Source organism: Phyllobates terribilis, unplaced genomic scaffold, assembly GCF_046119375.1.
Source record: "Phyllobates terribilis strain yellow unplaced genomic scaffold, ASM4611937v1 Scaffold_3__8_contigs__length_932513732, whole genome shotgun sequence".
In the NCBI taxonomy this organism is placed as follows: Eukaryota; Metazoa; Chordata; class Amphibia; order Anura; family Dendrobatidae; genus Phyllobates; species Phyllobates terribilis.
The window spans coordinates 884,854,916-884,882,038 of record NW_027362763.1 but is presented as its reverse complement, the minus strand read 5'-3'; the positions used below and the strand labels follow the sequence as shown (position 1 = coordinate 884,882,038).

Here is a 27,123-nt window from a genome sequence, read left to right as displayed (position 1 = left end):
TGCCTGAAGTGTGTACAGTGAGCATCAAAACTGCTCCATAGAGTAATAAAAAATGGTGGCCTGACCTAATGACTTGCTGGATGATTTCTTCTGTGAACTATTTTGTGCAAGTGGGTAAGACATGGCACTAGAATGGTAAAAAGGTTAGTGGTCAGAAGCCATTTGATGCTGTGGACAATACTGTGCTGAAAATCCTGGCTCTTATGTGAATGTTACTTTAACACATACCGCGCACCCAAACATTGGGAAACTTTATATAGAGATATTTAGTAATGGCGATGACCAGCAGAATAATGTGCTCTTCCTCACCAAAAAAAATGTACTGGAATATTTTGAGGAACAAGACAAATCGTTTAAGGTGTGGACTTGGCCTCAAAATTCCTAAGCTCCTTTGTCAATTAAACATCAGTATGATGTGCTCAAAGTGCGTTCATGGAGTCCCTACTTCACGACCTACAAAATGTAAATGATCTGCTGTCAGCATTCTGGTGCAGATAGCACATGACGTATTTAGACGTTTCAGAAATCCATACATCAATGAGTCACAGCTGCACAGCGGTGCCAACACATATTGGGCAGAAAGTTTTAAGGTTCTGGATGATCAATGTTTTTACTTTTTGGGCATACAGTCTGATATAGGAATGATAGTGCTGGGTGCAAGTCTGTTTTTCCATCATAATTACAAGAACCTACAAAGGAGACTCCTGACTGAGCCTCAGAATTACTTACAAGTCATAGGTATGGAAGTTGTTGGCACTGTTTTTACGCTACCAATATCATGTGGTAGTGTTACTAGTACTTCTGAGAGGTTGTTTTAGAACTTTTCAAATATAGGAGAAGCTTTTTTTGAGCATTGTTTTTTATTTTTTTCATTTGAAGTTTAACGGAGTTGGCCACTTAACTAATGTACTGGGGACATACATGATTTTGTGGTACATACTAATAAAGATGTATTACGGGTTCTCCTCCTACACTGGTATTGTAGCCTTCCTCTCAGTCTACACAGCTCTCCTATCCACAACAGTGCTGATTATGGAGGAGCATGTGGCCAGGCCTGTCTATCTGCCTCCTTCAATAGAAAAATGGCTTACCCATGTGATAGGCTTTTAAATTGTTGGAGGCTGATGGACAGGTCTTGTCTCATGCTCAATAAGCTGCCATGTTTTGGACAGGAGTTGTGCAGTCGGTCTGAAAGGAGAACCTGTATTACTTTATATATTAGCAAGTGCCACAAAATCATGTTCCCAACACATTTGCTACATTAAAATAAATGAGAGAGGCCCTTTTAAATAGGCATACGATTTTTAATTTTATACTTTCTGTCCTACCCCACCAGTAAGCAGGAACCAATAGGTGTTTCTCATATCCTTATCTCTTAGGTAGGTTACTTAGGCTGGAGGCACACCTGTCCTGGAGTGGTCACATATCCTTCTATCTTTCAATATCCTTTATATCCACCATAGAGAGTGACTTTTAGAAGTAGTGGTATGCATAAATCCAAAGACTACACGTCAGACTTCCTGAACATTGAAATAATCTTTAACAGGCTTCAGATGAACTACCTGACATTGTTACTGGTATTTAATGTGTGTTGTAAATCTGTGTTTGAAAAGCCATTATTGTAATTGGTAGAAAGTTAATGATTTCTGTACCTTCACGGGCAGCAGGAAGTGAACAGAGCTGCTTTAAGAGATCGTGGAATGTCGAAGGCTTTGTGTGGTAAAGTGTTCTTCCTCCTATATCACAGAGTAGGACCAGCCGGTGCAGCTAGCCCTGTGTGGCCAATACTCCACTCATCACGATGGCCAGTTTGGCCCATCGCAGGGGTGCGGAGTATCAGCACCTTGTATTTTCTTGTCGTACCCTATTTTGCAAGGATTTGTTTATTTAGTTGGACCAAATGAGTAATTTTGTTGTTGTTGCTTGGGACATTAGAAAAAACTGTTAAATACATCTGATCGCTAATGAACATAAGTAGCAAACAGTATAAAGGTGCATTACACCAACCTAACTTCACTAAAAAGTTTAGGTTTAGTTTGTAGGGGTCTTGGACCCTCTTCACAATCTGTTTTTTTTTTTTGTTGTTGTTGCCGCGAGCTGCTGGCATGTGCTGATTGCTTTGCTTTGAGTGTAGCAGGCATCTATGCCAGCCCTCTTTAATACCTGTGATGAGCAAGAGACAGGAGATGTTAACAGTCCCATTGGAGCTGTACTTTTAAAGATACTACTCTACACCCCTCCCCCCCTGTTAAAATGTCAGTTTTTTTGTCTTGTAAAAAAATCCTACCAAGAAGGTTTTCAAAACTTTGTACACCTTTGTTGCCTATAATCTGTACAAATCCATTGAGAAACCAAATGAAACCTTTTGAGGGGAAAATAAAACTAAAACAGTGTTTGCACAAGTGTGAGAACCCTCCTAAAATTGGGGATGTGGTTGTGCTCAGAATTAGCCAATCACATTTAAACTCATGTACAGTAGTAGCCGTCATTTACAGTGATTTTGATTAACCCCATATAAAGTTTAGCTGTTCTGGTAGGATTTTCCTGATCTTTTCTTGCTTTTTTGCTGCAAAATAAAAGCCCTGGTCCGTAAACCGGTTACAACACAGCAAAGGGATCTCATTGTTGACGGTTATCAGTCAGGCGAAAGGTACAAACATTTTTTCAAGGCTTTAGATACACCATAGAACTCTGTAGATGGTCATCAAGAAGTAGCTTCAATTTTACACAAGTGACATTTTCTAGAAACCTAGAACTGAACTTCTTTCAAAAATTGCTGAAAAGACAAGCAGAAAATTGGTTTAAGAGGCTTACAGCAATCTTAAAGGAAGATTTCTTGTGAATACTGGTTGTGTACTGCATGTGACAACAATCTCTTGGATTCTTCATATGGCTGGCCTGTTGGGTAGGGTGGAAAGACAGAATCCTTTTTGTACAAAGAAATACATTCAAGACTAAGCAGTGTTTTCCCACAACCTGCATCAAGTTTACCAGACATTGTGGGGATCTAATGAGACCAAAGTTTAAGTTTTTGGCCATAGTTCCGAAAGTTATGTTTGGTGCAAAGCCAACGCTGCACATTACCAAAAGAAAACCATTCCTGCAGTGAATCTTGATGAAGGCAGCATTATGCTTTGGTGCTCTTTTTCAGCATCTTAAACTGTGCACAGATGCCCTCACAATCCGACAGATTTAAGCTATGTGCGCACGTTGAGTATTTGGTTAGAGAAATTTCTGCATCTCTTGGCAGCAAAAACGTTGCTGAAAAAACACGCGTTTTTTTACATGCGTTTTTTGCTTGCCTTTTTGTATAGCCATGAATGCTTTTTAGAGCTAAATACAGATATTTGAAAAAAGAAAACGTGGGACATCGCTTTATCCTTTGGATTACCGTCGGACCTGGGGTGAGTATATTGATTGATTTAAATGATTAAAGAATGTGTCTGTTGTATTTCAAATAAAGTGTTTTATTCTCAGTGTGTGTCTGTTTAACTCTTTGCTTACAGGTTTAGTAATGAGGGTGTCTGGTTGACACGACTTCATCACTATACCTTGGGCGACCCCCTAATCCTATTCAGATATGAAATGTCATTTCTGGGGCAGCTGCAGGGTGCTATTTTTAGGCTATGAAGGGGCCATTAGGCTCACAGCTGTTTGTTTAGCCGCTACGTCCCCACGATCAGGAGCCAGCAGCGTTTTGGCCGTAGCGTATTTTCGCAGTTCATGGTATGTTAATGGTCTCTGTAGTTGCAATAGTTCTTTAGCTTCTGACCAGCTCTAACTCTTTTACCTTTATACAGTGCAACGACCAGAGATACTTTCAGCTCCGTTCATAAAGGCATTATGTTCATTTGATCAGGGCATGACGATAATGTGAACAGAGCCTTAGCTGGATGTCTGCACTATAGATATCCAATACATAATGGGTTATTTTAGTTCTTTGGGCTGAATGCTCTATGAATCTCTATCTTTTTTTATCATTTATACAGGGCCTAGTAAGTTGACTTTTCCCTTTCTTATAGTAAATGTATCTAAGGCTCTGCATGAGGTTTGTGTCTTTTGCACCCCTGGCTTTGCACATTGGCAGGCTTGTACCATTTCATACATTTAGGGTCTTGTTGCAGACACGGGTTCATATTGTTTTGCGCCTCTTTTGCACATTTCCTAAATCTGTAAATTACATTTCTGCTAGTAATGACATATTTTATAATGGTAAATTTGGTAACTGAATCGCATGACTAAAATTCTTTAGAATAAAGCATATTTGCTGATCTAGGAAATGTGTTGGACCGGTGGACAGAACTTTCCGTTTCTTAAAGAACGTTTTGTCCCTAAACTTATAACAGGAAAAACCTCAGAAGAAATGTCTCAGCCTGTGTCCCACATAAAACAGTCAAAACAGGGATGTGGGAGCATGTTGGAGAAGAGCACAGGTAAGTGTCACCATGGGTGCGAAGACGTAGACTATGGATTTGTGCCTCTATTCTGATTGGCTTCCATTAGTGTTTATCATTACCTATGACAAGGAATTGCATTTACTTCTTGATGTAATGTCCTTCTACAATCTTACCTTGGAATGAATGTATCTCTTATTTTTTTCTTTAAATTTTGAAATTCCACAAGTTTAGAATTACTTTGCTCGGCTGAAGCCTTGGCTTTGACTTGACACTAGATTTTTTGATGAAATGATAAAGTAAGATTGTTGCCTGTGAATATTTTATGATCCTTGTCTTGTTTTTTCTTTTTTTTGTGTGCTTAGGGCCAAACAGATCAAAGCTTCAGGATATGCTGGCAAATCTTCGAGATGTTGATGAACTACCATCATTACAGCCCTCTGCGGTGTCCTCCTCAAGGCCTGCAAGCTCCCGACTCAGCGAACAGGAAGTAAACCGAACAGATGAAGGTTAGCGCCTGAATATTGCAGAAAAGCTATTTTTTAGTCATAATTTTTTATGGAAAAGTTAGTAAGTTACTATCCTTTTTGAAATGTCATAATGACTTGTTAGAAGATTTGATTGATGGTGGTCTGGGTGCTGTGAGCCACCATTTGAAAGGACAGAAGCACTCAGCTGAGAGCTCCTATCCTTAGCTAGACAGGGTTTGCTGAAGACTGGTTTGTAAACTTTCTGTGAAACAGTCTTAGGTCTCACTCATACTCCTTCATTTCCTCAATTTGTTGGGATCTCTAGGCCCAGAAACTCCACTGACCAATCTATTTATGTCACTATAACACGTCAAAGGTTTTTTTGAAATGACAACACAATTTCCACTTCTGTGAACAATATTAGGCTATGTGCCCACGATGCAGAAATGCTCAGGATTTTTTCCTGAGCGTTTCTGCATCTCCCTGGCAGAAAAAACGCATGCGGATTGTACATGTGTTTTCCTGCCAGGGACACGCGGATGTGAAGCGTTCTTCACATGCATTTCCGCATGCGGGTTGACAAGCGCTTTCCAAGCGATTTAAGCATCACTTGGAAAGTGCTTGTCAACTTGGTCACACTATATAAATCCAGGCAAACAGCATGGATTTATATAGTGTGACCGTAAAGAATGGTAAAAAATAAAAAAAAAAATCTATTCTTGCCTTCTGATGGCCCCCGGAGTCTTGATTCCATGCGTCCTGGCTTGCCGGCAGCTCGCGGTACACTGAAGGACCTGCCGTCACATGACTAAATGACGTCAGCACAGGTCCTTCAGTCAACCGCGATCTGCCGGCAAGCGAAGACGAGCACACCGCGGGCCATCAGAAGGTAAATATAATATTTATTTATTTATTTATTTATTTTTTTTTCAGGTTCTATGGTACCCGGGTCTGGAGGAGAGTCTCCTCTCCTCCAGACCCGGGTACCATCCGCACATTGAAACGCATGGAATGCGCATCTACAGATGCAGTGATGGGTAACCATGCGTTCCAATGAAAGTCAATGGCGGCGAAAACGCAGCGCTTTCGCAAAATAATTGGTAGTGCTGCGTTTTTTTCTGCAATGATGATCCGCAGCGGAAGTTTCCGCAGCATGTGCACAGCACATGCGGATTATCATTGGGGAACATGGCAGACCTTCTACCAAGCGGTTTTTAAGCGTTTCTGCAGCGCAATTGCCGCTGCAAAAACGCTTAAAAAACGCATCGTGGGCACACAGCCTAAATACAATAAATCTGCAATGGTGTCTCCTGTTCTGTCAGTGACTGCTTCTACCTTCCACATATGGTGAGGCTGAAGATCATTGAAGGTCTATGACCAAAGCTCCCAGTGTCCTCTTCTGACTTGTCTATTCTTACACACTTAATGGAAAACTACTGTATTTTCCAGCCCACATTAACTATAGCAATATCATTAACTATACCAACATGTCTTTAATGAAAATACTGGATGGAGTATCCTAAACTCGGTATATTTATCTGTAAACTTAGTAAATTGTTTCCTAAACTGTCCTTGCTCACTTGGATAGCTTAGTTCATTAACAGCTCTATGTTAGAAATTAATATATTGATTACAAAATGTGACCTCTTTCCTGAATGCAGCTCTGTGTTCCCCTGCTGACATGTAGCTCAGTACATGTCACGTCAGTGGATTATAACCCAGGACATTTTGGCTCCCAGGCTTTTAGATGAAAGTAAAAAGGGACCTCTGCCGAAATGGAGCATATCCTGATTTAGAAGAATATAAAGTTCTTCCTGGCATTACTGGTCCTCTCATCTTTCAGCTGAATGACTGATGTTTTACAGTGAACTAGCATATCCAAATCATTAGCTACAGCTGCATACAGTGATAATAGTAATTTGTGCTAATAAGGTGCCGTAGGTTTCAGGCTTGGAGGATGAGAATAGTAGGAGGTAGGAGATGTCGGTGGCAGATCTGCTCTCGTGATTCATCGGACTCCTCCACACATGTTGCAGGAAGCCCGTTTCCAAGCAACAACCTTCCATACGTTTTCCTTCTCTTTTAATCTTAAACTAAGCATCTGTCACATTTTGTTGTGGCTGTCACTATATTATAGCATCTTTGTGGAGCTGAAAAATAGACATTTTAGGAGCATTTGCTCATATGGAACCTGCTGATGGCTGGATACATTGCAGATTGTGACTAGCTTCTTATTACTTTCTGTTTGCTGTCTCTTTAAAGATGCGCACTGCCAGCTGCTTGTAAGAGACAAGCGTGCATGGCTGGTATCAATGACCCTGTTGTATTAGTCATGTTCTCTTTGGTCTGTTCTACTATTGGTCCATAATATATTTAGCAAGAATTTTGATGTGGGGAAAAAAGCAGTAATATAATTAAATTGTAAGTTCACATTTGCTGTCCGAGAGGTTTCTTATACAAGAAATGGGTATATGCCAACTACCTCTTGTCAGTCATGTATATGGTCATCAAACTAACAGTGTCCACACACATTAGGACAACCTTGTCTGAACTCGCTGTTTCATTGGAATGTTGTGCTTTAAAGGGGTATTCCCATCTCCAAGATCCTATCCCAATATGTAGTAGGTGTAATAATAATAATATTAGCAAATATCTCCAATTAGAAATGTAGTGTAGTATTTTTGATTCGCTATGTCTCTTTCCTCATGTGCAGGCATTGCAGGACCTTAAGTATCCATGGTTACGTCCACTGATGAAGTCAGTTAGTAACTACTTGCTAGTGGTCGTAACCATGGATACCTAAGGTCCTTTGATGCCTGCACAGGAGGAAAGAGATAGCGAATCAAAAATACTACACTACATTTCTAATTGGAGATATTTGCTAATATTATTATTATTACACCTACTACATATTGGGATAGGATCTTGGAGATGGGAATACCCCTTTAAAGCAGGGCTGTGGAGTCGGTAAGCCAAACTTCCGACTCCTCAATTTCCATGCCACCGACTCTTACTCCATGACTCCAACTCCCTCATACATGACTCATGTTTAAGTGATAAATTTACTGTAGCACAGATTCATCTCAGCTAAAAGTCTAGATCCTTAGATCAGGAATAGGATAGACATTTATAGGACATTTTATAACTTTCCCAAATTCTTATGAAAAAATATTCCCCACAAACTGCATTGAACTACTGTACCCAATTTATTATATCTTTTAGGAGCTGGAGTCGGTTTATTTTATACCGAATCCAACTCCACCAAAATGGGCTCCGACTACCACTCCGACTCCACAGCCCTGCCTTAGAGAACCTGTCATCACAGTCATGCTGCCCAAACAATGCACAGCATGAATCAGACACTGGCCTAGTGATTGCAGACAGGTATGTTTTACCCTGAAAGGTAGCAGAGTTTGAGTAAACTTGGATGTACTGGCTGGGGACGGTCTTGCCAGGTACCCATTGACGTCTCTACCTGATCGTTTTACATTCCAGGTCTTTCTGTATGCACACACATAAAGACCTGTCAGTCAGCTGGAGCGAGGCAGGGAGAAGCGGCCGGAGTCATGCCTCAATCTACTCATCTGAGACCCATAATCTCCCATTCGGCTTTCCCAGGCATGTTTGCTCGGGAACACCGCAGCATTTCAGAGTAAGACATACCTGGCCGCATTCGCACAGCCAGGGTCTGATTCGTACTGTCCATGTTTTGGGCAGCATGAATCACATGACAGGTTCCCTTTTACAGTCTTAAAGGAGTTTAGCTATTGCGAGAGATGCCTGATACTTGCTAATTTCTCTCTCCCCATTGAGAAAATGTGCAAGCTCAGCTGAGCTAAGAGTGCATGTCTATGGGGCGAGGAGTTGACACAAATGGAGTACTTAAAAGGTTTATGGGTAAGGTCAGGGTGAAGAGAATGGTAGCCATTATTTGACAGTGTTAAAGGGAGCCTTTTTTTCTTAATCTGAAGCCAGCGTTTAGGGCAATACCATATCAGATATCCTTCAATGTTTAATGCTTGTACATGAATTTAAGTCATGCTAGCTCTTGATCAAAGCACTAACCACTTCATTACCTCTTACAGTAATATTACACAATTTTCAATCTGTTTTAATAATGAATAAGTGAAATATAGGAAGGTGAAGTTCTACAGTCTGATCTATTCTCTGGTTCTTGTATTAGGGAATGGAATAATTGTCAAGCATTTGTCCAGCAGTTATAAATCAGTCCTTAAGACCAACTATAATTAATGGTTATATCTGCCTATTTTGGCTGGACTGCTCTATATAGGGGTCCAGGCAGTTTCATCTCAAACGTCTGCTTCTTTTGTTCTCCTCAAAGAACACACAAACGGTTGGCCAAGGTTTATGCGCATTTCAGGAGCGTTCTCTACCCTAATAATATATGGCTTATTCTAAGATTACTAAGCATGTCTTGTAAACTAACTGCAAAACCAAGTATACTAGAAAGTTTAGTTCAGCTAAGTTATCCGTTAGGGAGGAAGGGGCTAGCTTCTCCTGCTACCTTTGCTGGAAATTTATGTATTAAGCTGCCTTGTACATCATTGCATGAAGTGAACTGTAAAACATGAAGTTTTTCTTAAACTAATGATAATTTTCATTATATACTAAAAAGCACTTGTACTAATCTCTTTAATAGTCCATATTGAAAAAAGACTAAGTGTATACTTATTATATTTTCATTCTTTTTTCTTTTTAGTTGAAGCATTAACGTTTCCACCATCATCTGGGAAATCTTTCATCATGGGAGCAGATGAAGCATTAGAAAATGAACTAGGACTAGGAGAATTGGCTGGACTCACAGTGGCCAATGAGGCAGACTCTTTAACATATGATGTAAGTTATGATGATTGAGGTTTTAGTGTTTAAAGGTAACCTGTCACATTAAAAAACACTGTTAACCTGGAAATATGTGGTTAAACTGCAGGTTTAATAGCTTTTTGAACCTGCCTGGCTCCCGCACTTAGACCCCCACTGCCGGAAAGAAATTAACTTTATTCTTCCCGGTAGCGTTCGTGTTTTAGTCACAGGGGCGGCACTACACAGGTTCTGTCACCGCTCTGTGTATAGAGAGCTGCAGCTCTAACCGCCCCCCTGGCACTGACTGACAGCCGGCCCTACTGCGAAGCTGCTGTCAGTCAGTGGTCCGTATACACAGATCGGTGATTGAACCCGTGGCGGCGCCACCCTCGTGACTGAAACACAAACACTACTGGGGGGAATTGCGTTCATTTCTCCCTGACAGCGGGGCTCAAAGTGTGGCAGCCAGAGGTTCAGAACGCTATTAACCTGCAGATTAACCCCATATCTGCAGGTTAATAGCGCTTTTTCACGTGACTTTCCCTTTAACAGAGTACCATTCCCCATGTCAAGTGGCCAGTTTTTGCTTTTATTTTATTCCTGCTGCTTCTCTGAGTATTGTTTGTTTTTGTTTTTTTAAATCCGCTATACAGTTACAGAGGTATGGACCTTTTTATTCGGTACTAATTTTTCTAGTCTTCTGGTACCAATGAGGCGCGACTCTCAGGATTCCCTGGGGGTGTAACTTTAGGCTTCTCTTCATTATTACTCTGTGACCAGCGCCCCTTTAGAAAAGTCTGAAGAAGCCTCAAGGGAATCCTGTGAGCCATGTCTCATTGGTACCAGAATAGACAATATGGTGGGCCCTCAACGGTAGAAACTTAGTTCTGTGCTCGGTGGTAGAGCGATGCAGATACTATGTAAATACCACAGCACAAAGGAATTTCAGGTGAATCAAACGTGATTTATTTATGCAGCAGGAAGTGTCTGTACATGATTCAGGCTAACGTTTCGGTTGGAGACCTTTCTCAGGGCCACAATGAAGGGACAGCCATACGAACGCTGCAAGAAAAAGTACCACTAAGTAAAAAAGCTCATATCTCTAAAAGCCATTTGGCCGATTTTTTATAAAAAAGGAATAGTCAGGAGCAGCAGAAATAACATAAGAGAAGAAACTGCCCTGTTTTTACCTGTTAAGGAGGTTTTCTTATACAGTGGTATTGATCAGTGACCAGATATGATTAGGTCATCAATATCATTGCAGTGGAAACCCATTAAAATATTTATTCGGACCTCAGGGGTTCGATCTTTTCTCTTTTCCATGTAAATAAATATTCAGTAAAGAACCATTTAAAAATAAAGTTTTTTAAAGATGGAATTTATATCCCAAAGTTCTGTCACTCAAAGCAAACAGGACTTTCTCCTTAAACCAGTGCCACCCTTGTCCATTGGCTGTATCTGGTATTGCAGAGCTAGGGCAGTGTGATAGTCAAAGAACTCGTAAGCTGTCCTTAGAAACCCCTTAGATCAGTCTTCCCCAAACTCCAGTCCTCACGGTCCCCCAACACATCATGTTTTCAGGATCTCCTTAGTATTGCACAGGTGAGAGAGCCTGTGGCAATTTCTGATACCTTGATGATAATTCCATCACCTGTGCAATACTAACGAAATCCTGAAAATATGACATGGGGGGTCGTGAGGACTGGAGTTTGGGAAACACTGGTTTAGGTGAAACCCATTTTTCTACTAAATTGGCTTATGTGCAGTTTTGTAAGTGTTACTGGTTATTTCACAGATTGCAAACAACAAGGATGCACTGAGAAAAACATGGAATCCTAAGTTCACACTTCGAAGTCACTTTGACGGAATACGGGGACTTGCGTTCCACCCTACAGAGCCAGTCCTGATCACTGCGTCAGAAGATCATACACTAAAAATGTGGAATCTGCAGAAAACTGCTCCTGCAAAAAAGTATGGCCTTCATTGTTTTAACTAGAATTTCTAGATCATCTTATTGAACGCTGATAAAACCTGCTGACGTGTGCACATATAACCCCTGTATAGCTGACCGCACCTTTTTTTCAGTGTTTTCATGTGCAGACACACTAAATGACCCACACCCTTACTAGAGGAGACTATGCTGATGCCTAGTACAGTGCAACATTGGAGGCACTTTCAGATTACTACATTAACCACTACACGTTTTTAAAATTTAGACAGTGAATGTGCATTAAGGGTTCTAGTCCCAGCTCTGAAACACCCTTAGGAATGAAGGACATGCATGCCAGGGCTCTAATCATTGTCTATGGCACTGCTGGAGAAAGACTAGCATTGTGCTCCACCATCTTTTTTTAACTTGTCTCTGTGAGACCAATTCTTTAAAGGATACTGCAGAATACATTGGAGCTATATAACTAAAGTGATTATAGGGAGGGATCTGGCACATAGCTAGTAGTGTATATGTATGTATTACCGTATATGTGTTGTTTTAAAATTTGTGTGATCCATCTGTAGTATTGAATCCTTTCTATAGAGCAGCAGGCACAGGCTGGCATTGAGCAGGCTATGGTACATCTGCTGATGGTGACTTAGAGGAGGGACTTCTTAGGAGCTTTTCTGCTCAGACATTTGATATAGAGGGACAGTACCCCTTCATAAATGTCAGTTACTGAACTTGCATTCAGCTAATTATACACAGCTTAGAAATTGGTTGAGTGTGTTTTTATAGTGTTGGCATCAATTACTGGTCATTACTTTCAGCAGCTCAGGATTTCTGGGAGCCCTCAGTATATAGCAGAGTTAAAGGCCTTGCCTCTCCTCTGCAGGCTAATCTGACAGCATACTGTATATTGTCACTGAGGCTTGATTAGAAAGTCAATATAATTGACTAAAATAGTCTTAATGGATGTTAATGGATATTACGACCAGCAAGTCATGTAAATTGCTTCCAGGCATTGATTATTCTGATCTTAAGCAAAAGCCTCACAGTTAATTTTGTCTACTATTGTAAACCAATGGTAGCTTCAGCTTAGTAGCTGTTCAGATCTGTTAAATCTGTAAAAAATCAATATGTTGCAGCTATTGATGGCACAGTGTTTAAAGTATGCGTAGCACTCCTAAACTTTCAGTAGATGCTGGTCAAGGACAAATCATCCTATTGCCCTATTTATGTAGGGCTATATGGGGACTTTAGCGCCAACGCAGGTCACAGCGTCAAAGATAGTTATGTGCAGATGCTGCATCACAAGAGTGATTGGGTTGGATTATGTCTCCTAGGGTATCCTGACAAGAAAGATGCAAAAAAATCCAACCAGGTTGGGTACTTTGGGTGTCACCATGTGACCCCATTCACTTGTATTGCACTGTGATGTAGCAGCTACACATAATGATCTTTGACAAGGTGACCTGTGTGTGGTCAGAGGCACTGTAGCCTTAGGGTAGACAACACAGAGTTGTGGCGTGAATAATTCTGACAAGTTTCACCACCAAAAACATCTGTGCAACTTGTCTGCGACAGTGTGACTATTTTAGAGCTGTGTGACACTTGCAGTTATGTATGACTGTGTTGTAGTAGGTTGCATATCGCTTTGCGACACCATAGGAAATCATTAGATGCAATGTTGCGCTGCCATTTCAGTGTCACATAACACGTCAACGTGTAGCCCTAGCCTTAAAGGGGTATTCCCATCTCCATGTTCCTATCCCAATATGTAGTAGGTGTAATAATAATAATATTAGCAAATTCCTCCAATTAGGAATGTAGTATAGTTCTTCTGATTCGTTGTCATTTATCCCATGCGCAGGGCATTGCAGTAGCTTAGATATCCATAGTTACGACCATTCATATAGTTGACAGTTGTTATTGGTTGTAACCATGGATATCTAAGCTACTGCAATGCACTGCGCATGAGATAAGTGACAGCGAATCAGAAGAACCTCACTACATTTCTAATTGGAGGAATTTGCTAATATTATTATTACACCTACTACATATTGGGATAAGATCTTTAAGATGGGAATACCCCTTTAAGTTCATTATCAGTCCTGTACGATAGCATTATATTATCATTTATGACCAGATAACGTGGCCTAGCCCTTTCAATGTACTGCTGCCCCAAGCTTGCTATGTTGTCAGTCTGACTCCCACAAGTGGACATTGGTGATATATTGTTGGGATATGCTATGGATTTCTTTGTGGTGAGATCTTGTGAGTTAACTGTTTAGAAATTAATTAGAATGAGTTCACAGTAAAAACTGGAATTACTATGAAACCCCAAAGTTTTACCTTGATTTGAGGGAATAGACCCTTTGAGTAATGAATAACATAGACTTGCACTATAAGAACTTTTGAGTCCAGGTTTTTTGTGAGACTTTGATTCTGTAGATTACGATCTGTCTAAGGCTGAGTTCACACGATGCGTTTTTAATGCGTTTCCGCGGCGTTTTTGCAGTTGCGTAAACGCCGCGGAAACGCATTAAAAACGCATGGTAGAAGGGCAGCAATGTTCCCCAATTGAAATCCGCATGTGCTGTGCCCATGATGCGGATTTTTCTGCAGCGTAAACGCTGCGCTCAAAAATCTGCAGCATGTCAATTAATTTTGCGTAAACGCGGCGTTTTCGCCGCCATTGACTTGCATTAGAACGCGCCAATTCCGCAAGACTGCATTTGTACTTGCATTATTGGCGCGTTCTAATGTGCGGATGGTACCCGGGTGTAGAGGAGAGGAGTCTCATCCACACCCAGGTACCATTAAAAAAGCTGTAAAAAAATAATAAAATAAACAATAAATGTATATTTACCTTCTGTCGGCCCGCGCAGCGCTCCTGCTTGGTTCCGGCACTTTGCAGTGAGTTGAAGGACCTGCGCTGACGTTAGTCATGTGACTGGTCACGTGACGCTGACGTCGGCAGGTCTTTCAATTCAAAGTTGCCGGCGAGGGAGAATGGATTGAGCAGGACACCGGGGGCCATCAGAGGGTAAAGTATACATTTATGTTTTATTTTTAACCATTCTCTTGGGTCACACTATATAAATCCATGCTGTTTGCATGGATTTATACAGTGTGACCTAGTTGTCAAGCACTTTCCAAGTGATGCTATCGCCTGGAAAGCGCTTGTCAATCTGCATGCGGAAACGCATGTGGATCCGCATGTATTCTGCAGGAAAAACGCATGCACAATCTGCATGCGTTTTTTCTGCCAGGGAGATGCAGAAATGATGCAGAAATTTTCTGCTTCATTTCTGCATTGTGTGCACACACCCTAACAGTATAACCATTTCTAGTCCTTTTTAGTTATATTAACTAAAGGGTCTGTATATATAACTTTTAATCAACTAGTTAAAAACCTAAATTAGGGAACAGAAAAAGATGATAATAAACACACGACATATACTAGGTGTATTCAAATCAAGTTCTGCTATTTCCCCGAGTAACCACAGTTGGTCCAATTAGGTCTCCCCATTGAATAGAGTCTGTTGTGCTATTTTCCCACTTTGCCCTCAGTACACCCACTGGGGATTTTGTGTGGTTGCTTAGGGAAATGGCATGACTTGATTTTAATACACCTAGTATATGTCATGGGTTTATTATGATATTTGTGTGTGTCCTAATGTAGGTTTTTAAGTAGTTGATTAAAAATTTTATTTTATACGGACCCTTTTGCTAATATTACCTTGACAAGAGGATTTCTCTCTTATTTGCGAAGTTTTATATTTTTATTATACATTTTTAGTTATTGCAGTAACAAATGATGTACTGGGTTTTGTTTTGTCTTTCATTCCCTGGTGCTGACTAGATTAAAATATATAGACATATACCATATTTTTCGGACTATAAGACGTACCGGACCATAAGACACACCTAGGTTTTAGAGGAGGAAAATAGGGAAAAAAATATTTAAGCAAAAAATGTGGTCATGATGCCCTGTTATAGGGGAAGGAGTCTGCTGCTGACACTGGTATTGGGGTAATGTCCCCCAATTCTGTTAATATCCTCCATCCTGGTATGTATGGCCCCTCCTTCCTGGTATACGTGGCCCTCATGCCCATCCTGGAATGCATGGCACCCCTTGATCCCCCATCCTGGTATTCATGGCACTCCTTTGATCTACCATCCTGGTATGCATGGCACCCTCTGATCCCTATCCTAGTTTGCATGGCACCCCTTGAGCCCCCATCCTGGTATGCATGGCACCCCTTGAGCCCCCATCCTGGTATGCATGGCACCCCTTGAGTCCCCATCCTGCTGCCCACAAAAAAAAATGAACACTCATACTCACCTCCTCTCTCCTCCAGCGCTGTCCTGCTCTGCTGCTGACACTCTCACGGTGAGCCGCGCATGGCAGGGCGTGCATAGCGTCCCTGCCATGCGCCCTCACACAGTGTGAGAGCGTGCACACTGTACCGCAGCACGGCTCCTGCTGCCGCTCTGCGATCAGTGTGCCTGCTATTAAAGACCATGGATATTCACTACAACCCATGGGAGTGGGTTGTAGGGAATATTCATGAGCTTTAATAGCGGGCACACAGACCGCAGAGCGCAGCTGGAGCCGATCTGCGGTACAGTGTGTCGGCTATTAAGGAAAATGAATATTCCCTGCTCCCGGCGTGGGGAGAGGGGAATATTCATTTTCTTTAGTAGCGGGCATTGCGCAGGCTGCATCAGTTGGCTGCTGCTCCCCCAGACCTCCTACCACGCAGAGCCACAGTATATTCAGGGAGATAGTATTCGGTCTAGAAGACGCACCCCCCACTTTCCTCTAAAATTTTGGAGGAAAAAGTGTCTTATAGTCCGAAAAATATGGTACATATATGATGCTTCAGCACAATGCAGCTGATGAATACATGAACTGCAATATTGTATACTTTAAAAACATAACGTACTTAGCGTTTTTCATCAAAGAGCGCAAAAGCCATCCAACCAAGTCAAGGTGTACCGTTTAATATCCATGGTCCCTAACCACTACCTCTTCATGTGTCATACCAGCCTCATCTGAAAGAGCATTATAAGGAGATGTATACAATACAATATACAAGACATGGATTTCTACATTCTGTGTGTGGTTTTTTTCTGTTTCCTATTGCTACAGTCATGAATTGAGTTTCTTATAAACCTTTTGTTTTTTTTCCATTTTAGGAGCGCCTCTCTTGATGTGGAACCAATATACACATTCAGAGCACACAGGTAATAAAACTGTCCCAAAAACAATGTGCAGTATTTCATATTGAGATCCACTTCTGCAATGTCTATTATTGAAGCACTTAACAGTGGTGGTTAAGCCTTGGTTCGCACATGCATTTTGATGTTCTGTTTTTAGGAGCAGACAAACACAATTTTTGTAAGAAGTGGTTTAGTGGCCTAAGTGATGCAAAGGACCCCATTATTGGGTCTGTTGTGGTTTCTTTGGTGTAGATTTTTAAAACCGTATAGCAAGTGCATCATAAAGAACTCTTTTTTTTCTTTCTTTCGCTCTAAAAATGGACACACATCCGTATCCAGACTGCCCCCATAATCACTGGGATTTTTCTGCTATCATTTGCATCAATTCAGAGAATCAGATTTTGACTTTAGTTTTGCATGTCTATTCCCGAGAACATAATGGAAAAATGCTATGTGATTTCTTAGCGTTACAGTCCTATTTCCTTTCTCATGTCTAATTTGACTAGTAAATGTATGGTAATTCCCACATGCACCTTTTGTCCGTTTTTTCACTTGTTCTATATGTGTTTTTCACAGAACATGTACCCATTATAGTCTGTCACTGTTCATATGCCCGTGTTTTTTTGGGGAGATTTTTTGTGGTCCTGAAAAATTAGTGCTGACATCCATCATTTTATGTCAAGAAGCAGTCTGTGCTTTTTGTGATTATCAAAGTGACGGAAACCATTATAGATATAGGGCCCAATTCATCTAAGCTGTTAAACCAGAATTCTGACTTAAAAAGCATTGAAAAGTCATACAAATTTGCGCAACCTTATGCGACTTAACGGTTTTATGCCATTGTCGCCCAGCTCTGACATTCCAAAAAGCCTCTGAAAATTGATAACTGGAATTTGTGTGAGCAGTACAGAGACTAGATAAATCTTATGCAGTGATTTGCTGCTGTAGTCATTTTGTTGTCTTAATGAGTCTTTTGTATTCATTTAGTTAAAGTATCAGTATTAATAGAAGCCATTTATCATCCGGCATAAATTAACATCCTTCTTGCTAGCTTATTTTAATACAAAAAAATCATCTTTCGTATGTAGTTTGCAGGAGTTATGAAGTTTTAGTAGGAACAATTTTAAGATGCCTATCACTAGAAGTACTTTATGTTGCTTCTGTCTGCTGTTGATCTTGGATGCCATGGAGGTGGTGGGTGGTAGGAGGGCAGATGAGCACTAGGAATGGCGAGCACCACAGTTTGTGCTGTAAATGTCACGGTCAGATGTTGACAGCAGCATGTAAGTAATTAACGGCAGCATCAGAGCTCATCTCCACTCATTGAGATGCTGACTACAGTAACATGTAAAAGTTTAGGCATGGTCAAAATTACTGTTATTGTGAACAGTTAAGCAAGTTGAAGATGAAATGATCTCTTAAAGGCCTAAAGTTAAAGATGACACACTTCCTCCTTACATTAGATGGTTGTTGGCTGAATGATGCTTCTACCAATAGCCATCTAGCTGACTCTCCCATACACAAAAGTGCTTGTTTGGTAAAGCGCTCCTGTGACCTCTTTGCGTTCGGCCAACATTAGTCTAATGTGCAATGGGGGGCTTTAGAGTGTTAGTCAGTTCTAATAAACATGGTTACTTAGGGAGGCTAGCATTTTCCATTTTTGTTACGTTGGCTATAGCAGCTGATGGTAAAACTTTAATAGACTGTACTTTCTTTAGTCACTTAGAAATGAGCTTCAGATCTAAACAGCTAAAACAATAATCTTTGCATTCAGAAACAGTATATATATGTAACTTTACTTTGAGTGTTGGAGTTCTGTACCTCAGAGTGTTAATTCATACAATCATTCTATTTATTTCAGAGGCCCAGTTCTGTGTGTAGTAATGAGTAATAACGGGGAGCAGTGTTACAGCGGAGGAACAGATGGTCTCATCCAGAGCTGGAACACGCCAAATCCTAATGTGGATCCATATGATTCTTATGGTATGTTCATCCTCAATGCAAATTAAGAACGGCAATAGCATTTGTCCAATTGTTCCTGATTGAAAATGCGATTGAATTGTAGACTTTCTGATTTAATTCAATGGTTTTTAAACAGTTATTTCATGAACTGTTTAGTAAATTCAGCCACAGGCCTGACACAGGCTGTTGCCTCATTATTTCATGACAGATTGAGAAAATAAATGGTTTGGCACTGGCATTGATTTCAGTTTGAATTAGCAATTGGTATCGGTTCATTGGAAATCCAGATTTGGTAGATCCAAAGAGGTGTCAATGTAAGTGAAGAAGGCCATCATTGGGCTGAAAAAAAAGCCTAAGATAAAGAACCTATTTAAATATTGACCAAACTAACAGTTTGCCACATTTTTAAAGGGAATTTGTCACCAGGTTTTTGCTACCCCATCTGTGAGCAAGCATGATATAGGGGCAGAGTCCCTGATTCAAGCAATATATCACTTGCTAGGCTGTTTGCAGTTTTAGTAAAATTACTGTTCTCTGCTGTACATCTCTTCTCTGAATGCTGAGCGGGGTATAACCCCACACTGCTGATTGGCAGCTTTCTGTGTACACTGTGCATAGGCAGAAAGATGCCAATCAATGTTGGGGACGGGGTTACACGAAGCATATAAATATGGAGGACTACATGGCAGCAGATTTACTAGTCCTCTGGTGATGATCTCCAGCTGATGACGGTGGTTTTATGAAAAACATCATCAAGCAGCACAATAAGTGACAGAATGCTGGAATCCGTGAGTCTGTCTTTACATTATGCTGCTCTCAGATTAGGTGGCAAAAACCTTTTTAACCGATTCTCAGCACCTCATCAACAATCAAAAGACCTGTAATAGCACGAAAGATAACCAAAATGGTTGGATTATTTTTTTTCTTGGTAAAGGGGAAAAAAATCTCAAAACATCTAGTCTATTCACAACCACTCTCAAGGAGTTGACAATATACTTGCTATTGTCAAGAATGAAGAGATTTCTTCATTCATGTAAATCCAGAGTTTATCTCTGAGTGTAAACCACTGGTACCACTCAAGAAAGGACAGATTAGAATTTGGTAGAAAACATGTTGTAAAAAATGGATTAGAAGGAAACCAAATGAAGATATAAAGAAAGGACTTATGATTAGTGTTGAGCGATACCTTCCGATATCAGGAAATATCGGATCGGATTGGATCGGGCCGATACCCAAAAAGTATCGGATATCGCTGATTCCGATACCGGAAACCAATGCAAGTCAATGGGACACAAATATCGGAATGAAAATAAACCCTTTCTTTCCTTGTAGGTTAATTCTACATGAAGGAAAACAACTAACAATAATGTAGAATGTATTGGAGGAGGTGGTTGCCCAAATCGATGGGAACAGTGCTCACAGTGAAACATGAAAAGCCGGCAATTCATCAGCGGCATACACCGGTACCCGACAATTTAGAACAGAAAGAATAGAGCTTCACACGTAGATTAGATGGATAGAAACATGTCAGTCACATATATATGAAGTACAGTGACAGTGTTGCTTACTGTACTTGTCATTTAGTGTAAAGGATTTATAAAAAAAAATAATAGTGTTTTCATGCACCGTCTCTTTAAAAAAGCCGTCCGGAAATTCAGCATCTGTACCCGACAATTTATAACAGACAGAATAGAGCTTCACACATAGATTAGATAGATAGAAACATGTCAGTCACATATATAAGAAGTACAGTGACAGTGTTGATTACTGTACTTGTCATTTAGTGTTAAAATAAAGGATTTATTAAAAAAAAAATTGGCGTGGGGTTCCCCATAATTTTAGGCTCTAGCGGAGGTTAAGCAGACGGCTGGGGCAGATGTTTGAAGCCTGGGAAGAGGGTAATACCCACAGAGCTTCCCAGGCTACTAATATCAGCCCCCAGCTGAATACCTAGCCTTGACTAGCTATTAAAATGGGGGCCCCCCCCGAAAAAATGACGTGGGGTCCCCCCTATTTTAATAGCTAGCAAAGGCTAGGCAGACAGCTGGGGGCTGATATTAATAGTCCAGGAAGGGTGCCATGAATATTGGCCCCCTCCCAGGCTAGAAACACCAGCCGTCAGCTGCCCCAGAAATGGCGCATCCATAGGATGCGCCAATTCTGGCACTTAGCCTCGCTCTTCCCACTGCCCTGTAGCGGTGGCAGTGGTGTAATAGGGTTGGGGTTGATGTCAGCTTATAATGCCAGCTGACATCAAGCCCAGGTTAGTAATGGAGAGGCGTCTATAAGACACCCCCATTACTAACCCCATAGTCAAAGTTAAAAAAAAAAACACAAACACACAGAATAAAGTCCTTTAATTGAAATAAAGACACAATTCTTTATTGTTCTAAATGAAACCATACTTATCATACTTCATTTCATGAAATAATTTAAAAAAAGGGCTTCCCCATATTGTTGTGTCCAGCCAGGTACAAATAGGCAGCTGGTGGTTGGGGGCAGCCTGTTCCTGCCTGCTGGACACACATATAGGGTGAAGCCCCACATCAATTTTTTTTTTATTATTTCATGAATTTCCTGAAATAATTAAAAAAAAATTGACGTGGGGCTTCGCACTATATTTGTGTCCAGCCCGGTACAGCAGGCAGGAACGGGCTGCCTCCAACCACCAGCTGCCTATTTGTACCTGGTTGGGCACAACAATATAGGGAAGCCCTTTTTTTCTTAATTATTTCATGAATTTCATGAAATAATTAAAAAAAAAAAAAATACGTGGGGCTTCGCCCTATTTTTGTGTCCAGCCAGGTACAACTAGGCAGCTGGGGGCTGGAATCTTCAGCGCAGGGAGGCCCAAGCTTTCTGGCACCCCCCCCCCCCCGCTGCAAATTGCATTCCGCAGCCACCCCGGAAAATGGCGCGTTCGTAGAAGTGCCATCTTCTGGCGCTGTACCCAACTCATCCAGGGCCCTGGTGCGGTGGCTCACTGGGTAATAAAGAGGTTAGGGCCAGCTTGGTATTATCAGCTGGCCCTTAGCCCGAAATTCATGGGGTCACGCCAATATTAGACATGACCGCAATGAATTTCTAGTAAAGTATTTAAAAAAAAAACACAATACCCAGAATAAAGTCCTTTAATTGAAATAAACACACAATTCTTTATTGTTCTAAATTAAACCATACCTACCATCACGCCCATTCCAGCTGAAGCCAACGATCTCCTGCAATAAAAGAAAAATAATAAACCAACATCATCCTTACCTTTCGATGGTTCCCAGGACAGCTCCAGCTCTGCTACATCGAGATGACAGGCTGGATCGCAGCAGAAAGCTGCCATCCAGCCTGTCATCCCGCAGACACTGAGAAGCGCAGGCATGCTTGCACTCCTCAGTGTCAGGCTGTGACAGCATCCAGATGAGCCAAGTCTCTCTCGCTCACCGCATGCGCAGGAGAATTCTCCCACGCTGTCAGTGACGCGCATGAGGTGAGCTGAGTTCATTGTCGGCTCATAGGGATGCCGTCACAGCCAGACACTGAGGAGTGGAAGCATGCCTGCGCTTCTCAGTGTCTGCGGGATGACAGGCTGGATGGCAGCTTTCTGCTGCGATCCAGCCTGTCATGTGAATGTAGCAGAGCTGAAGCTGTCCTGGGATCCATGGAAAGGTAAGGATGATGTTGCTTTATTATTTTACTTTTATTGCAGGAGATCGTTGGCTTCAGCTGCAATGGGCGTGACGGTAAGTAGAGTTTAATTTAAAACAATAAAGAATTGTGTGTTTATTTCAATTAAAGGACTTTATTCTTGGTGTTGTGTTTTTTTTAAATACTTTACTAGAAATTCATGGCGGTCATGTCTAATATTGGCGTGACCCCATGAATTTCGGGCTTAGGGCCAGCGGATAATACAAAGTTGGCCCTAACCCCTTTATTACCCAGTGAGCCACCGCACCAGGGCCCTGAATGAGCTGGATACAGCGCCAGAAGATGGCGCTTCTATGAACGCAACATTTTCTGGGGTGGCTGCGGACTGCAGTTCGCAGCAGGGGGGGGCCCACAAAGCTTGGGCCACCCTGCGCTGTGGATTCCAGCCCCCAGCTGCTTAGTTGTACCTGGCTGGACGCAAAAATAGGGCGAAGCCTCACGTATTTTTTTTTTTAAACTTATTTCATGAAATTCATGAAATAATAAAAAAAAAAAAAAAAAAAAGGGCTTCCCTATATTGTTGTGTCCGGCCAGGTACAAATAGGCAGCTGGGAGTTGGGGGCAGCCCGTTCCTGGATTCTGTACCTGGCTGGCATACAAAAATATGGCAAAGCCCATGTCAAAATTTTTGGGAAAAATTAATTAAATAAATAATAATTTAGGGACTGCATCTTTATTAACCCCTCAAGTGCCATTTAGTGTTAAAATAAAGGATTTATTAAAAAAAAAAATTGGCGTGGGATCCCCCATAATTTTAGTCTCTAGCAGAGGTTAAGCAGACAGCTGGGGCAGATGTTTGAAGCCTGGGAAGGGGGTAATACCCACGGAGCTTCCCAGGCTACTAATATCAGCCCCCAGCTGAATACCTAGCCTTTACTAGCTATTAAAATGGGAGACCCCCCCCCAAAAAAATGACGTGGGGTCCCCCCTATTTTAATAGCTAGCAAAGGCTAGGCAGACAGCTGGGGGCTGATATTAATAGCCCAGGAAGGGTGCCATGAATATTGGCCCCCTCCCAGGCTAGAAACACCAGCCGTCAGCCGCCCCAGAAATGGCGCATCCATAGGATGCGCCAATTCTGGCACTTAGCCTCGCTCTTCCACGCTGCCCTGGTGCGGTGGCAGGGGGTAATAGGGTTGGGGTTCATGTCAGCGCCAGCTGCCATGAAGCCCAGGTTAGTAATGATGGGCGTCTATAAGACACCCCCATTACTAACCTACAAAGTGTTAAAAATAAAAAAACACACTACACCCAGAAAAAAATAATTTAAAACACACCATTTTATTTAATTCTTAGTTTACTAAAAAAAGATAGTTACCTGTCCACGTTCCTGCGCTGATATCCCATGCACAGCTGTCACATCTGGAGATGGTGACAGCTGTGCATGGCTGCTGTAAGCTCACGCTGCCGGGAACACGTCCGCTCCCGGCAGCTGGAGCCACTGACTGAGGTCACCGGAGTGCATTCAGGCAGCGCAGCTCCGGAGACCTCCTTTACGGCACATTCTATGTGGATGCTCTAAACTGGAGATCATCGTGGGACACTCGTGGACTACTACGGAGGGGTAAGGATAAGGTTGTGGTTTATTATTTTATATTTTATTACAGGAGATCGATGGCTTCGGGGAATTAGGTGTCTAGGTGAGTATAGGTGTATTTTTTTTATTTTTTACTTTATTTTAAGTGGCGATCGGCGGGGACAGGTAATGTATAAACTAATTTATTTTAGGTAACCACTGGCCACCAATGAAATGTATTTAAAATTTATTGGGGACACAGTAGGGCAATTTAAATAGCAGGATCAGGCTGATGGGAACTACTGCTCCCATCGAGCTGATCCTGCTGGCACGAGTGGACGGGGGACAGACATAGGCCGATGGGAGTAGTAGTGTCACATTGGCCTATGTCTGCCTGCACGCACGGACACCCACACACACCAATCATGACGGGCTGATGGTCTGTGAGGTGTGGCTGACCTGTGCGGCCGTGGGAAAGTTCATGTGAGTTCATGCAATGCAGTCAAGCATGAACTCACATGAACCCTCTGAGGGCACCGCGGTGACTTCAAATGAACAGCTGATCAGCATCACCTGATACCTCAGCTGTTCATTTGAAATAACCGTCGGGAAAGCGCAGCACAGAAAGGGAAAGCCGGCTGTGAAGTCTTTTCATTGCCGGCTTCCCCGCCCGGGTCCTTCGCTCCCCGCTCCTTGGTGCTGTGCTCCCCGCCCTGTCCTAACTTACGATCGGGATGGGAGGTGGCGAGGGGAGCGGAGGATCGGAGTGGGAGGCTGCGGGGAAGCGAGTATGGGGCTGAGTGATTGTTTAAAAGCCGGCGGGCGGTAAAAAGCCGCCGGCTTTTAAACAGGAGAATTCTCCCACGCTGGGATGGCATTCTGATGACGGGCTGGATCGCAGCTGAGCGCTGCCATCCAGCTTGTCATCCTTCAGAGACACTGCAGAGCGCAGGCATTATGGGAACTTCCGATTCCGGTATCCGATATTGTAAAAATATCGGAACTCCGATACCGCGAATATCGGCCGATACCCGATATTACAGTATCGGAATGCTCAACACTACTTATGATCCAAAGCATACCACATCAGCTGTCAAATGTGGTGAAGACTGTCATGACATGGGCATGTGGTTGCCAATAGAACTGGGTCACTGGCATTTACTGATGTGATGGCAGAAATGAGTTCCAGGTGAATTCTGAATTGAATAAATGGTGACATGCAAGTTAAATGCTGAAAAACTGATAAGTTATTTACCATACAGATGGATAATGACTAATAGCTTCTTAATGTATGTATAGTAATGGAAAATTCAGTGGCTGTCAGTCTCCTGACTAAATTTGGCACCTATAAACAAGCAGCAACTAAGACTGTGAACACATTTTTTTAGGCAGTTTTGGAATTCTCCAAATCCTCCAAAAAAAAAAAATGTAGAAATTCTGCTCCAAGAACTCTGTAAAAAGTCACTGTGTGCACACAACCAAAAATGTCTGCAAAGCATCTCAAGGGAGGAAACTCAGTAGGTGTTATCCATCTGTTCCAGACTTCATGCAGTCAAATTAATAAAGATAACTGTGAAGACCCGGGGTCTTCTGTGGGCGTAACACTACTCAGACAACACAGGGTGAGGGTAAAACAGCGTGGCAATACTTTATTGAACCGCAAAGTGGACAATAAACACACAGAACAGTCCCAGCAAATACCCATTGGTACAACATTACACAGTCTCACCCTTCTGCTCCGCCCACCTGGGATAGAACAGCTGCAACTTTGGGACTTCCAGGGCCAACTACCTCAACCAGTGGCTTCTCTGAATGTCTCCATGGGTTCCAGGCGACCAGAAGGTCCCACCTAGCAACCCCAAACAACATATCCATGGGGCCAGGTGACTTCATCGTCCCAACCTGGTCTCCCCAAATGTATCCATGGGCTCTCTGATGGTTAATGGAGAAGATCCGAATCTTTCCAGTCAGGGCCTCGTACCCTTAAGCCGAATCATGTGGAATCCAAATCTGTGTCTCTTTAGGTAAAGCCATACTACTAAGCTGATGGTGTGAAGAGAGTCTGAGTGTCCTCTTGCTTCTCCTTGATTCTCTGTTTTTAAGTGTCTCTGCTACAGAAGCACATGTCCTTTTTAAGTATACATCCACAGGTTGGGGGGAAAAGGGCAGCCTCATGTCTCATTGTTTGAGCATTTAATGAATTTGCTTAGTTTGTCCTCCTGTCTTGTCGATAAGCCATGGGGTCCACTAAGGTTAATCAACATAATTAGCAAACATTCATTGTTCCAGAATCAAAGAGGAGACAACAATCAGGGTTATACAAATACTGGTCTGTTCTTATTGACCAGGCACACAAATGCACATAGATAATAGTGTATTTCTCTTGGATTAACAAATTTAAACTTCTGGCTTATTAAGATTATAGGCTGTATTGTCACAATAACTACTTTATCTATAATTGTTAGTTTGTCCAAATACTTTGTGCCTGTGAAATAGGAGTAACTTCTTGAAAAATGGCTATAGTTTCCAAACTTCTAAAGTAGCACTCCAATTTATTTATTTATTTTTTTGCACAGATCATTCCAAGTCAGTTACGTCTATATATTTTGAACCCTATTTTTTATGGGACTCTGTCATGGGATCTCTAGTCTGACTACTGGTCCAGGTCATACATGCTCAAAGACTATCTTCTTGTGAACTACCAGATGACATTATTGCCTATGAAAACTGACAGGGAGAGCGATTATAAGCAGGAGGCAGGCTTTAGCTTGTAATGTTAGGGTGAACACTGATATGTTCACTAGTTGCCTGCTCCTGGCCTAATGGATATGATCAAGTGCATGCAAGAAAGAACAACATCAGACACAGTCAGATGTAAGCTCTCCTTGATCAGCTATGGCACAGCTCCAAGTGTGTTTTATTCAACCCGAACATAGATTTATATAAACTCTGTAAAGGGGCTCGGTTAGCCCTAGAATGGGAGTAACCTGATGTATTCATTGGTTAATGGATTGGGCAATAGGCAAGTCCATGGGCGAATCCATGAGGTCATCAGGGTGGGTTGGTCCATGGGGCCATCAGGGTGGGTTGGTCCATGGG

At 41.9% G+C, this 27,123-nt stretch overlaps 1 protein-coding gene across 1 annotated transcript in view; it reads left to right on the top strand.

Moving 5' to 3' along the window:
• Positions 1–27,123, top strand: part of STRN (striatin) — a 106,948-nt gene that overhangs the window by 68,039 nt on the left and 11,786 nt on the right. Inside the window, exons 9-13 of the mRNA XM_073672682.1 lie at positions 4,760–4,903; positions 9,585–9,721; positions 11,481–11,656; positions 16,824–16,871; positions 18,709–18,830. Of these exons, the coding sequence (XP_073528783.1) occupies positions 4,760–4,903; positions 9,585–9,721; positions 11,481–11,656; positions 16,824–16,871; positions 18,709–18,830 (627 nt within the window). The remainder of the gene's footprint in view (positions 1–4,759; positions 4,904–9,584; positions 9,722–11,480; positions 11,657–16,823; positions 16,872–18,708; positions 18,831–27,123) is intronic.